General features: G+C 43.0%; 1 protein-coding gene across 2 annotated transcripts in view; it reads right to left on the reverse strand.

The window, feature by feature from the left end:
* Positions 1 to 4,689: 4,689 nt before the first annotated feature.
* The window catches only part of Pect (phosphoethanolamine cytidylyltransferase), a 39,895-nt gene continuing 30,244 nt past the window's right edge, over positions 4,690 to 14,340 (reverse strand). For both annotated transcript variants that reach the window (XM_075702422.1, XM_075702423.1), the window contains 4 exons: positions 12,030 to 12,107; positions 9,356 to 9,421; positions 8,558 to 8,623; positions 4,690 to 7,350 (listed from right to left, as the gene is read on the reverse strand). In XM_075702422.1, coding sequence (XP_075558537.1) covers positions 7,147 to 7,350; positions 8,558 to 8,623; positions 9,356 to 9,421; positions 12,030 to 12,107 — 414 coding nt within the window. In that variant the 3' untranslated portion in view covers positions 4,690 to 7,146. The remainder of the gene's footprint in view (positions 7,351 to 8,557; positions 8,624 to 9,355; positions 9,422 to 12,029; positions 12,108 to 14,340) is intronic.

Below are 14,340 nucleotides of genomic sequence, written 5' to 3' on the forward strand. Positions count from 1 at the left end.
GGTGAGTTTGCGAAGCGTTTCCACTTGGCAATAACTTCCAGAGCAACGCCAGTTTGGAGATATGCGCCATCAAACTTGCCCCAGAAATGCATTGCAGTTTCACTCATTTATTTAGCAAGTGCTCTTTATTGCACTGAAGCACAAAAGTAACTGGAACGCCCACGTATTTAATTAAACTTCGAGAAATCGTATCCCGGAAACTGGCGTCATTCTGGAAATTAATTTCAAGTGGATACGTCTTGTAAGCTCACCGGCTACAATTCGTAAATTGCAGTATGTGCCGTAAGGTAGTTAATTAAGGGGTTAATTGTTGAATTTTTTGCTAATTAGTTGAATATGTGTTTCGATTTCCCGTGCTAGTAATGTCCGCCTCTTCAAACAATCAAGCTCAAGGACAAGAATTACTCTATCTTCCACAGGCGATTGTTAAAAATTCCGTGAAACTCAAAGACGATCACCCTGCACGTTGATCCTTTCAATAAAGGTTTAGTTGAGAGCTAGCGCTCATCCTGGTCTGCTTCAAGTCTTCGTCTGTGTCCCTACGCGCTACAACCTAAAGGTATGCTACCGTACCAACTCGCCCAACTTTCCATCCTTTTGCATTGTATTGCTTTATATTAATTTGCAAATTTCCATCAGTATTGACAAAGGAAGCAAAATGAGCTCGTGTCTTCCCAGACCCATCGCATATGCGGATCACGCCAAACCATCGAAGCATTTCGTTGGAACCAGCATTTCGTTGGAACCAGCATTTCGTTGGAAAGTTGATATCGGAGGGAGACAGACCATCCGGACTGCAATGATGCGACTGAATTTTCGCTGCTGCAGTGTGTTTAAAATCCCGTCATCTTTGTGCGAGTGCTTACACTGAAACTTCAGTCCCCACTGTGAATTGATGTGTTTGGTATAGATTGCTGCCATTTTTGCAATTACTAGACCTCCCAGTGAACAAGCAGTGCTTTTAAATTCAGTCTCAAGATGCACGCTGACTGTTGAATGAGTGCTAAACAGTCGCGACTAGATATTGTGCCGCTACTATTTAAAGAGCTTTTAAATGGGTTATATATGTCACATTGGGGTCTCCAAAGACCTGTTATTTAAAAAAATCAAGGGCTACGTTAGCTATATGAGTACAAGTTATCATAGCTTTTATTTTATTGTGACAGCGTACCTTTTGGCATAAAGATCCTTCCTTTGTCCTTCAGAATCTGTTTAAAGTATTTAAAAACGTTTTTAAGACAACTACAACAAAACGTCACGCAAAACTACTTCTGGACATTTTTAAACAGTTAAGGCTGCTTGTAGAACGTTTTATAGTCGTTTGTAAAATGACTACAAGACGTCTCGACAAACACCTTTGAAATTTGGCGGCGCATTACATTGTCTTCGCAACGACTACGTCTTACAATACCCGACAGTTTAGCTACAGCTAAAAGGCGTCTGTAAAATCTCGTAAAAACGTCTAACTGACGTCTTGTATACTTTACAAAATGATCGCCAGGACAGCGTGCTAATCTTGTGAAGACGTCTTGTCGATGGCTTATGTATGTGCAGTGGGGTAAGCGTCCACAAATACTGAGAAACGTGTGCAGATGGCCTGCATATTGTTATGAGCCACCTATCCTGCGCACGAAGAAGGCGTTTCGTTTCTAAACATTAGCGCGTACCCACCAAGACGTTGCGTAGCAGACAAGAGGACGAGCTGTGCATCAGCCGCCATCCTTGTTGTGGTGCCACTCGCTGCCACTGTGCAAATATTGTAGATAAACCTTCCTGACATCTCCCCGTAACAATACCTTTTTTTTGAAATTTCGGCAGGTCCCACCTCACAATGACTGCTGACTGCAATGCGATTAACATTGAAACAATGTAGCAACGTAGTGTCACTGCCACAACGCGTCATGTGAGGCGTGTAGGGAGCAGTACTCTTCTCTCTCGCTTGCCTCCATGGATGACACGCTGAACCACACAGGGGCGGCGCCGCGAAGTCCATGCGAAGTCCTTAATTGTGTGGCCGGCCTTCAAGACTGCACCGGTGGCGCGCCTTTGCGTACAGCCGTGTACTGCGGTCGGGCTCGTCGCGCTTCCCTGTACCCTACTTCCCTGTGGGCACGCTTCGACATCTAGCGGCGCCGCCGCAAAGCCGGTGCATGGCTTCCGAAATCCAGGGAGCGCTGATGCTTGCGAAAGCTCAGCAACGCGTCGTGTATAAGGCATGTATCGCAGCCGGGCTCCTTTCTCGCGCTTCCCGCTCGAACTCTACGGAATCTAGCGGCGCTGCCAATAAGTCCGCGCGAGGCCTCCGGGATGTGTGGTGCGCCGGTGCGTGCGAACGCCGAGAACTGTTCCCTCGCTGGCCGCACACCCAGTAGGGTATACCCTGTGACCCAAATCGGTGTGCAAGAAGTTCATTAAAGAGCGCCAGTTCCTCCATGGTGGGTACGAGCCATAAGGAGATGGCAAACTTGCAATCAGCGTGTTTGATCCAGCCGCGGCGGGGGTCAAACCCGCGACCTCGAGCTCAGCGGTGCAACGCCATAGCCACGCTACCGCTGCCACGCATTATCGTGAAACATCGGATCTCCCAGTGTCCCTGTTCAAACTGGGAAGTGCCATGATAAGCGCCTTCCGAGGTGCGCCGCGCCTTGTTCTAAATATCGTCTTCGTCCCTATTGGTCATATATGCAGTATACAGCATGGAAGAGGTATTATTTTGTTACGCAATTACTAACGTAGGGATGTGCATAATATCCTAAATTTCATATACCAATCGAATAGTCTTTCGCTATTGGAATCGTACTTGATACCAGGATTCGCTTTTTGAGATTGTCAAACATTCCTTAATTTCAAATATGACACTTATTGGAGTTTCCAATGGGAGAGAACGATGGAAATGAGGGCTGTTCCGAATCAGTCTGCTGCAAGGGCGGTGCGGTTGCTGCACAGGGGCACCAATTCCCCAGGAAATGCATGGGGCAGATAACCACTGCTCCATGATGTTCATTTATTTACGAGTGTCTCACATTCGTACAGCCTGCACACGAATTTGTTGTCAAGCAATCAATTTTTTGGCCATTCACACCACGTTTACATCCACTTGGAACAATGCGAGAAGCTATGTATCATACTTGTCTCCTTGAACAAACTCGATGCTCTACATGTATGCGATGAGATGGTGTTTCCTTTTAAAATTTTGTCGTTGTCCTGCTGCACCATGTAAATGAAAGCAGGTGCCTCTCATTTACAAGCTCCTCAGTTGACCGAACATCCATTCCGGAACGGCATTACATGCATTTAAATGTACCCATAATTAGCCATGTAAATATTGTCAATAGGCCTCTTTTTTTACCTAGAGGACTCCGAACTTATATGTCACCGTCTTTAGGAATGAAATATTCAGTATGATATTCAGAGGTCGCTTATCAAGAATATTCGTATTCAATTCGGTTAGGAAACTTCACTTATCGAACACTCCTAATAAATAGGCAATAGTCAGTGATGCTGTGTGAATCGACGATAGTTTGAGTCTACATTGCAACCACAAGGGTTCGAGTCATTATTGAAGCGAAGCCGTCTGAAACCTCTGAGACTTAGCCGACTGTGCCTGCCTGCTGCTGTCTTGCCAAACAATTGAAAACAGGGCAGCACACGAGTCCCATACCCCTATACATGTGCAAACCGCCAGCTGTTCTCTACGGAGTTATGCAACGAAAAAAAAAAAAGACAACACAGATATGCTCACTGCAACGCTACTCCTCACACTTTCACGCATGCCATTCCTTTATTAAAGTGAATAGCTTTCTCTGGCTCTTTTTCTCTCATCTTTGGGGCCATAGGAGCCATGTGGCCTCAGTCACACGCATAATTCACTTCTGCTAGTGCAAGCTACAACTCCTTGAGGCACACAAGTTCCTGCACAATAGTGAAGGTTTGAAAGCTCTAGTCGGTGGGGGTGCTGTGTCCCGTTTCCTTGTCCACATGTCTGATGGTTTGCGAGGCATATCCGTCGCCCAAGTCTGCTGCACGTTCTCTTGTCGAGACATGCCATTTAGTCTTGCAAGCTCACCACAGCTTATACAGATTGCCACAGTGTGTGGAATATCTGCAATATTTTTTTTCTGTCCCTACATCTATTAGAATATAATGAAAGAAGCTTATAACGAGTTGCTTTGTAACAGCAGTAACATCCAATTTTGAAATTGTATTTCTTCTTGCCTGAAGAGCACAGCTTTCCAATTATACCAATGACAATCTGGCATGACCAACAAGTGCAACATCTAATTTTAATTCACGAGCAGTAGCCCTCTATGCAAAACATAATACAAGTTCATTCAGTGCCACATGCCAGCGTGCGACTCCACTCTCACAGTGCGATATCACTCATTCCTGTTTCCAGTGTTCAGGTGGTGCTTGCCATGTTTTAATTCAAGATGGAACAAAACATTGTCTGAGCTGTGTTTGCCTGATATCAATCTTGCTCTGTTTTTATATAGCAGTACTATTTTCTTCACATTACAGCATTAGGATCCTCTTCCTTTTGCACATGCTGACATACATATTGATGTGCTTGTAGAATTCTAAGCATGTCTATGGCAATGATACTAAATGACCTGTGCTGACAGCCTTTGGTAGCAGCAGTTCAAATGAAACAATGTTGTCGAAGTACCCCGCAGACGATAATGACACACATTTTTGCACAACAGAAGCCCATATTTTATTAATGGCACCTGTATTGGCTCAAAATATTGCGAGAGTGCAGGTAGCGAAACCTTCTAAAATAGCTTTTTAAAATGCCCGCATGGAACGACCAATCAGGTCAGTTCATGCTCTAACAACATTAAAACTTGACATGCACAAATAAATATATTACAAGCACAGAAGCCAAAAACAAAAAGGTGCATGCAAGAGCACGAAAAGTTTCACCTTTCACACCCGCATGCATCCTATAGACGCACCCATGTAAATAAGGCAATCTTCTGATCACACAAACAACCACTGCAAAACATACTGCAAGTTGTCTTTCCAATGACTAGCGACGCTAATGTCTGAACCACTCAGCGCACAAAAAATATAACTACTAAAGGTGCGCTACGAGTTGGTCTTTGGCAGCTAGCTGATGAGATACTTGAACAACAACTACGGGCCTGGGCGTTGCTAGAATGAAAAAGACTATACAGCCGCTGCTTAGATTTTTGTGAATTAGAAGAAACTCAAGCCATCTTGTGCTAGTCATCAGAAGGTGAAGAAAGGGAAAAGTACAAGTCAAATGCAATCTGCATGTTCCTGTACCCTGTCATATTTCAGCACGCATTGCAGACCACTAGGATGACACATTAAACAATTGACATGGCGGAACAATTGGAAAAAATACACAGTCATGCACAAGCACTGCGAAAACAATTTTTCAGACGATTCGGTCACACTCCTAAGCTGATGCCACAGGTACACAAGGCATTCATGTCTTGGAAGATCAGATCAGTCGTGATGTAACGGGCAGTACAAAATTTTTGTAGAAAGGTCCAGAGCCCCATTTTCGAGGCCTGCACTGAATATGTGTCAATTGTAAATGTATGACGGCAGTGTGTGTGTAACAAAAATCTCACAATGCATGGATACTTCTAAGCCAAATTGTTCTCACAGAAAACACAATGTGTAGCACCATACGCAACAATTAAACAGTAAGCGGGCTCCAATTCAGAAAGCAGTGCAACATGATGGCATCCGTAAAAATGACGCAGCGTTGGAGAGAATGAAGCAAGCGCTAGCAATGAAACACAGCCAATGTGTACTCTGTCAAAATGATGCTGATTGATGAGCATACAGACAGCCTGTGTTGAAAAAAAAGCTTCGAGCCTTGACATAAGAACTTGGGAAGGCCTGCTCAGGGAACCACACAGTTTACAGGATGGCGTTTTCTATGTACAAGAAAAAAAAAAAAGAAAGAGGTGCAGGTACACATGTGACACATGTCCAAAATGCTGTTTGAAGCTGCAGGACAAGACTAGTCTAGCTTTCCTTCGGCAGTTGAACCTGCTTGTCTATGCTTTTGAAGGTAATATATAACAACACGCCCTCAGACAATATGCATAACAGTGATGGCTTGCACAAGCAAGTACGTGATACAGCTTCCAAGCAAGACACCTGTGCCCTAGGCTTCCGTTGCTTTACGCAATGGGAAAGCATGCCAAAGCCACGACACCTTGTTTAACCTTTGCAGGTAAAAGAGATGTGGGAGTTGAAGCTATTTACAACAATAAAGCTTTTTTCACGCTGCAATGAACAAAACCATAGGGCATGCCAAAGTGCAGTGGCTGCAACTCTGCATTTTTTCATCTGCTCTGTAACGTGCATGCTTACGTACAGCCTACTTCTGGAAAGAAATGGCCGCTGAAAACTGATTGTGCCCTCTGTGACCTTTTGTGACCAAATTAGAATGTATGGTCTCTAGGCAAGTTGTGCTTGTAGTTGAAACATAACATGTTTTTGCAAGCAATCCTTATAAGCTCACTCTTGCATACACCCTCCTCGAATTGAAAAAAAAAAAGCAAGTCAGCAGCAACAAGTACTCTGCGAGGTGTCCAACAATTTTCTTTGAGTGTTTTACAACTGGACAAAAACAAATGGTGTCTTTTTTTTTTTTTTGCGTGATAGCGACTCCCAGTTAGTGGCAATGACTTATACAAAAATAACAAACCCAAAAATGGGCATAGTGCATGATCAATAAATGTCTTGTGCTTTGCGCACTGATATTTGGCCACGGAGGGGACTGGCGGCAGAGCGGGAACCATGGCTTTAGTTTAACATATGCATAAGGTGTTCCCCGAGCACAGTGCGAGGCTTGCTGGAGCTGTTTACAGGTAGCAGATAACAAACATGCTGCCAGCACAACGTCTTTTGCTATTTACAGCTAGCAGACGACAAACACACAGGCATATCGCACTTTCAGATGGTGGCTGCACTCTCCAGGTTCTCTAAAACAAGGTCTTCCCCACTATATTAACACTGGTGCCCATTTTGCTGCACCAGATTGTGCCAAAGTTGTGACACAAAGCCTGCAAGCATTCAGCTGTGCATCGTCTACATCAGCTTCCTCTCCTCTTCGAGAGTAATGTGTCTGTCTGCTGTGTGACACGTTTTTCCAAGTCCTTACTCGCCGATGTTGTTGTTCCCCACGTGGTTGTTTTGCTGACTCAGGAGCCAAGCATCGTAGACAGCCATTTCCTTGCGTTCTTTCTCATAGTTGCGATTCTCATATTGCAGCCGGTTCCGTATGATGCGCTGCACCAGGTCATGTGTTGTGAGCTTGTTTTTGCTGTCCAGTATCTTGAACTTGCCAACACGCTTGGGCTCCTGTTGACCAAAGAAGGCACTCAGGGGTTCGTTGAAGAGGCACGAACACTAGATAAGTCAGGGACGGTACGTAATGATCTTTCTCATTTTGGATTCTCTTGCTCTTCACCAATAATTTGCACAAGGCCGTGTCCCAACTATTTCTGGGATCAGGCACTCAGCGGACAGGTTATAAACAAATAGAATTTAATGAAGTCTCATGATGTAATATGGCTACAGCACCAGTTTTCCTTTCTACCTTCTGCCCAACTTTCCACCAGCTGCACATAAAGAAAAGTGAATCAAGCAGAAATACCAAGGGCGCACTCCTCAGGCACATCTAGTTACTTTGAGCTCGTGGGAAGCAAAGCAGTAATGAACGCTCAGCAACTTTCACTTCCTTACCATACAGTATGTTTAGTTTTGTAACTGGTTGTGCTGCAGTTTCACATACATTTGATGTAATCATGTGACAATGTGATTTGCTTCAGCATCTCCTTAACTTGTTTTTGCCTGATAGTACTTTCTTTGTCGCACACGTCTTTAAAGGGTAGCAATTATATAGTGAAAAGGCCCTGCAAAAACTCTGTTACTATTTAAACGAAACCTTTAGTGAAAATAATACTGAAAGAATTATTTATATTAGGGACATCAAACTGTTGGCCATCACGTAACAGCAACAGCAGCAAGCATCAGACAACTAATAGCCACCTACAGCTCACGCACTTAGGCTAATCTTTGCATTGTAGAAAATGCAGTTGCAGCCAAGTGTTCTCTGATACTGGAATACTTTCTAGGTACAAAGAGAAGGGGGCACATGAAAATGAACAAGTGTTTTTTGTCAATAGATGGAGTGAAATATGTGTTGATAGACCATCTAGTGCATTGCATGCCTGAGAGAGAGTATCTGGATGAACACCGTCATATGGTATTTTGTTGTCTTTTACTGTTGTCTTTGCATTTCTTGTCATGTGTTTGTTTCAATATATTTTTGCTATTTGAGTACAAAAATATCTGAGCTGATAATGTTCAGTGCCATGTCTGTATTTCTTCCCTCCATGTTAAGTTTTCTCACTCTGCTTGCTTCAAGAATGGAATACTGACTCACTCATGAAAACAACATTCTGATGCATGCTTTAAGAAAAAAAATTGTAGAATATGGGAAAAGATAAGTTGTACTTCAATGAAAAGGTATGTAGAAAATTCAAGCTGCACTTATGATACTCACAGCATAGGGGTCACTGCCATCCACATCTTGCATGATTGGAGTCTTACCATGGCACACCACATGAACCTAAAGAAGAATTTTCACTTAGTGTGTCAATGGCAAGCTTGAAATTTTACATTGCAAAGCGACCAAGGAGCAAAATTTATAAAAAGCTGTGCGTAAGATTATTTTGTCTAGAGATGTCTACATCAGTATAGACCTCATCTAGAATTATTTTCTGGCAAGTTTTTTTCCACACTCGATTCAGCAGGACATCATCACAGTTACTAGGGCACGAATTATGCATTTGCAGACTGAGTGGCTTTCTTAATAAAAAAAGCTTTGATCAATGCGAAATTGTGGAGTACGTTTTCCTAGCTGGCACTGAAAAGGCCTGTCAAATGATGCCGAATAAGAAATTGTAACATGTCAACTGTGATTGCTTGAAACATGCCGAACAAAAAACAAATGCCAAGATGCAGTTTAAAAAATTTGCAAATTTCAACTGAGAGATGCTTCAGCAGACGTATATACCATACATTAGACACTAAGCAGGTTTATAATGACAGAGGTTGCAAGGCCTTTCACATTGAGGACCAAAAGCCTTGAGTACTTAATAATAACAATGAATGTAGGCTTGCTGAAGTCACAAGGCAAATCTAAATTTTTTACAGAAAAGGCACTGGATAAAGCAATGGCGCACGGTTCTCTAAAGCCCATTTTGTGTCAAAAATCAAATGAGTTTTTTCACTGAATACATAAACACTCCATCTCATGAGTTTTTATCAGTCTGATAATCCAATATATCAAGCAACTTACACGGAAATGCTCCATGAGGTCTGTAGTGACAGAGTAAGGAGCTCCTATGACCACTTCATTGACATACTGAAAACAAAGACAAAAAGCAGACCACTTCAGTACAATCAGTTGTGGCTTCAACATTATTCCTCTTATTTGGGGCCATTTGCAAAGCACTGGAACCAAACTACACACTCTTTCGCAGCCACGTACCGCAACCTAGCAACTGCCCAATGACTCCATATGAATGTAGGTGCACATCCTATAGGAACAACTGAGCTGGAGAAGCTGTGTTAAACCTTGTGCAAGAGAAGTCTCGAAGTCCCTAAATTCTTGGGGCTTTTCTGCAGTCGTCGCAGTACTTGGAGGCATGGGGGGGGGGGGGGGTGCAATGGCCTGCTTAGACTGCGTGAGGAGTGTAGCAAACTTGTTTCATGGCCTCTGACCTTTCACGATATACAGATAAACGAGATTGGCAACCTGATAAAGTATACCATGCCTCATAGGTGTCAAGCAGCACATGACATGGCACTGGTTCTGATCAATTGTCAGGAAGGCATGGCAGCTAGGAATGACGCTGAGCCTGAGCAGGTAGTGTGAGAAAGGAGAGGGGTAGTTAGAGAAAAAAAATAGGGCCCATTTACCCCTCTTCCTCCCTATCTGCCTCACCCTGCACATATTCAATGAAGTTTGCAAGTTACATTATTTGCACAGCTTGTATAATTATTAAAATTAGCATGCTTGTGCACTCATCCAATTTCAGTTGCACTCGTCAGGGAACTAAGTAACCTCAGGAAGCCACTTGTGAAGGAGACTTCGAAAGCAAAGGACTACTTTATTAAACAGAAACCACTTGAAATCCTCCACTTGAACCTCAAATCACAAGAAAAAATGTAAAACTTTCTTTTTTTTTTGCACCCTCTGAAAAGTTGCATTTTATATGTGCAAATAAATCTGCATTTATGAAAGACATCACCCCCACATGCCATAAAAGAAACTTTAGTGGCCTACCATGAATCCTAACTTTTGTTTCTACATGTGAATGCTCACACCTGTGTATGCGACAACAATAACCAAGTATGCCAAAGGTTCACTTGTTCTGGTAAATATGACCACACTGAACACAAGCGACATTAAAACCAGGAAAAACACAGCAACCACTCTGTCCTACTGCATTTGTGACTGCAATAGCATCTTAGGTGTAATGCACACTTCCCATGTATCCTTGGCACTTAATTTTTTTTTTTTGACAGAAATAGGCCAGCTAACCCTTTAAAGAAGGTGACATAAAAGTGCCAAAAGGAAGCACTAATTTTTCACTAAAATGTTAAAATTACACCGAGAATAAAGATATTCAATGAAAAGAAACAATAATTTACAGAAACTTTTTGAGCAATAGATGGACAACACCAGGCCAAACACTGGAAGCGAGCTTTGCCCCAAGCCACCTATGGGTTCGTAGGGAGCTTGAGCAGACGGGGCCGAAATAAAGTACAACTATTACCATCTGTATTTTTTTTCTTTTTTTTTCCAAATACACCATTAGCCTTTCGTGATAAATCAAAATGGCCCGAGTCATTTTGATATCACAAAAGAGCTAATGGCGGATTCAAAACAGACTGGAATAGTTTTACGTTATTCCGGCCCAGTTCTTGTCCACATGTGAAACAAAGGTGTACATCACATAGCATCTGCAACTGTGTGAAACCACTGCAGCCAGGGATCTGGCATGAGTCTTTATCCTCTGGGCGTGCTTTCAAAAGAAGGTGAGTGGCACGCCATATTTGGTCTTCCTGGTCCTGTGCGCCTGCTCTAATACAACAAATGGTGCTTGCTGCCTGTCATTCTATGTTGGCCGAAGACATTTGGCCAGGTATTTGGGTATTTTGCTCAATACCCAAACTAAGAAAGAAAAAATAAAACGTGTTTACAGTGACAACATCCATCCATAAAGGGTTATGACTAGGACTGTGCGAATATTCTAAAGTTTAGAATATTATCGAATATTATATTTTTAACATTTGTGTTCGATTCGAAAACTAGGTATTCAAAAACTTTCGCATATTCAATTAGATACGAATATTCGAAACATTAAATATTTTGCTAGTTGTGCAGGAGCAACCATGGTTCTTAGCGTTTATTCATGTCTAATCTAAGAAATTGTGTCTAATTTTGTGCTGAATTTTGCAATAATTTCATGCTGCTGGCAAAACTTCGCCTGTAAAGCATGCTTAGCCACTGGACGTATAAGTTGTGCAAGAAAGCCAGTTACTCAACAGCAAGGGGCACGGGTTTGTGAACAGCGAGGGTGCACTCTTTCCACCCCCAGTCCTGGGCTTATTGTTTGACAGCAAACACGATGAGTGACGACTAGTACAGGATCTGAGTTCAAGGGAAATTGATGCGGTATTATAAGGCACAGCTTGGCGAGAACAGACAACCAGCAGAAATACTAACTTTTCCTAAGCTAGCATGAGCCAAATACACAATCTTTTAGTATTACGACTTACTCATTAAATTTTTTTTACCAATGACAATGTAATTGCAATGTTTCAACATGTTAAAATAAACCAACTTTCCTAACAAATGCATGTGCATTTCACTGTTCGATTTGATATTCGATGCTAAGTATCCGTATTGAATGTACTCGAAAATTTTTATATTACACGCCCATAGTTATAACGTTTCCACATACCTTGCAAGCCAAGACGCTCAGAACACGCTCGTGGAGGTTCATGATGGGGTAGTTGTAACCTTTGTACCTGTTCACAACCTATGCAAGATGGAAGGATTGCACGTCAATTGTTTCCCACAGAAACCGAATTACTGAACAGCCAGATCAGCATTTTGATATGTAGAATCGCTTCTTGCAGTTACACAATTGTTGTTTCAATTGTGGTGTTTCATTTTGGGCACATGTTGTTCTCTAACAGCAGAATTATAATGCAGGGTGTCTACCAAGTTGGCATTGCCAAATTCCCCGAGTTTTGTAGGATTTCCCAGAGTGCCCTTGCAAAATTCCCTGAGTGATACAGAATTTTGTTTTATGTCAAGACGGGCTGACCCCATGTCACCCGATGCTGTCACTCTCAAGTAAGCATGTAAAAAATTTTAAAAACGACTTAATACAGTTTGACTAGTAAGAAGTAGTGCTTATTTCATTCAAAAAGAAACAGAAGGGAGGAGCAAGTAAAATGCACAGCGAATAAAATATCTTCGAAAAAAATGGTAAAGCCCATTGCAAATGAAGTTGAACATTTTCAAATACAAATGAAAAGATGCATACAGAGCATACAGAAGCAAATATTTTCGAATATGAGCTGTTTCTATCAACTTCTAGCAAGCTCATTGGCATGAGGCCCAAACTTTGTCGCAAGTGAGTCTCACTGAACAGCTGGAAAGTCAACCTCAACTGTCCAGACATACACTCAGCCTGTGCACAATGCCTCAGTGCTGCGTTCACTGCTTTAAAAAGTTGATTTTGGTTTGGACGAAGGACACTTGCATCTCGGCATCAGCCAACACTTTGTTTTTTGAGCTCAAGATCCTTCAAAGAAGTGGCGGCACGCTTCCTTTCCCATTCATTCCTCAATGCATAGGTAGGTTCTTTCTGTTCTCGTGTTCTTTCCACCGTGTGTTCGCCCTACGGACCATTTGAAGCGTCCTTTTAGTCAGTTGTACAGTCAACGTCCGATTTTTCGGACTCCCTAGGGGCCATGAAAGCGTCCGAAAAAACAGGCAGTCCGAAAAAATTAATGCATGTCTTTTACTGCCCTTAAGGGCTCAAATCGCCACAGGCACGTTAAAAAAAGCTCTGGAGGTGTGCCAGTACACTTATTAGGCATATCGGTGCTCGTACTGTGACAGAAGACGGCGGGCGCACGCGTGTATAATTAAGGAGTACGTACTGTCCCCTGACAACTGGCCCCTTACCAAACTTGTTAAGCTTCACCGCAATACTTAATACATGCCTCACCTCGTAATATTTCTGTGCTGAGGCAAAGCTGCCTTTCGGGAACCGGTGTTATGCAACGCGCCGTGCTTTCCGAGCTTCGAAGCCAAGTCGGTGTCATTGCTGACAGCGGCGAATTCTTTCAATGAAAAAAACCGCAATGAACGGCAAGAAGTTTAATAGCGAACGTCGAAGAAATTTGCCAAGCGTTGCCGCGGTGGTGGCTACGGCTGACAGCGGATCTGCCTGCCTGAGCGCCGGTTCGAGGCGGCGAGATAACGAAAATGGCGGCGGTAGTGGCTTTGACTAATGCCGTTTCAAACCTGCGGTCACGGCAAAAGTCCAGAAAATCGAACGGCGGAGGGTTCTTGCGTCCAAAATTTCAGACGTTCTTATACATGTGACTCTATGCGGTACGTGGTGGTGCCACGAAGCCGTCCGAATTGTCGGGTATGTCCCGAAAATCGGGCGTCTGCAAAACATGCCGTTGACTGTACATTGGCAACCCCTCCAGCCGACGACACGGCATCAAAGACTATTCGTTACGATTCCTCTCTGTTACTTGGGCCCGCATTAGTGTGACTTTCCTTCCCTTTCAATAAAATGACATCTAATTTTCCCTGATAGAAGCACGAATTCCCCGAGTTTGCCCCGAGTATTTCCAAACTATTCAAAATCCCTGAGAATTCCCTGTTTTCCCGGTTGCTAGACACCCTGAACGGTGACGCACAGAATGTTTCCTCAGAACCATGCAAATGCAGGTATCACTGGGCCAATCTGAAACCAAACTAGCACTAGAACCTTATCTGCGCACTAAGACCTGCATGCGAAGGTACTTGTTCCATTTCTGCGACAACCGCACAAAAAAATGAAATGAATGCATCTCCATTTTATAAGGCACGTTGGTCATTGCATACTTGATTGTAGGCTCATGAACAGAGCAGCAGGTCTCCAAAAGTCCTGTTTATGCAAATAAGCCTCATGACATAACATGTCCCATCTACACTTCGTAAATTGTTACTCAACTACTGACCAATAAGAGTTGTCAAGTTGA

The sequence above is a fragment of the Dermacentor variabilis genome, chromosome 8 (assembly GCF_050947875.1).
Source record: "Dermacentor variabilis isolate Ectoservices chromosome 8, ASM5094787v1, whole genome shotgun sequence".
NCBI classification, from domain to species: domain Eukaryota; kingdom Metazoa; phylum Arthropoda; class Arachnida; order Ixodida; family Ixodidae; genus Dermacentor; species Dermacentor variabilis.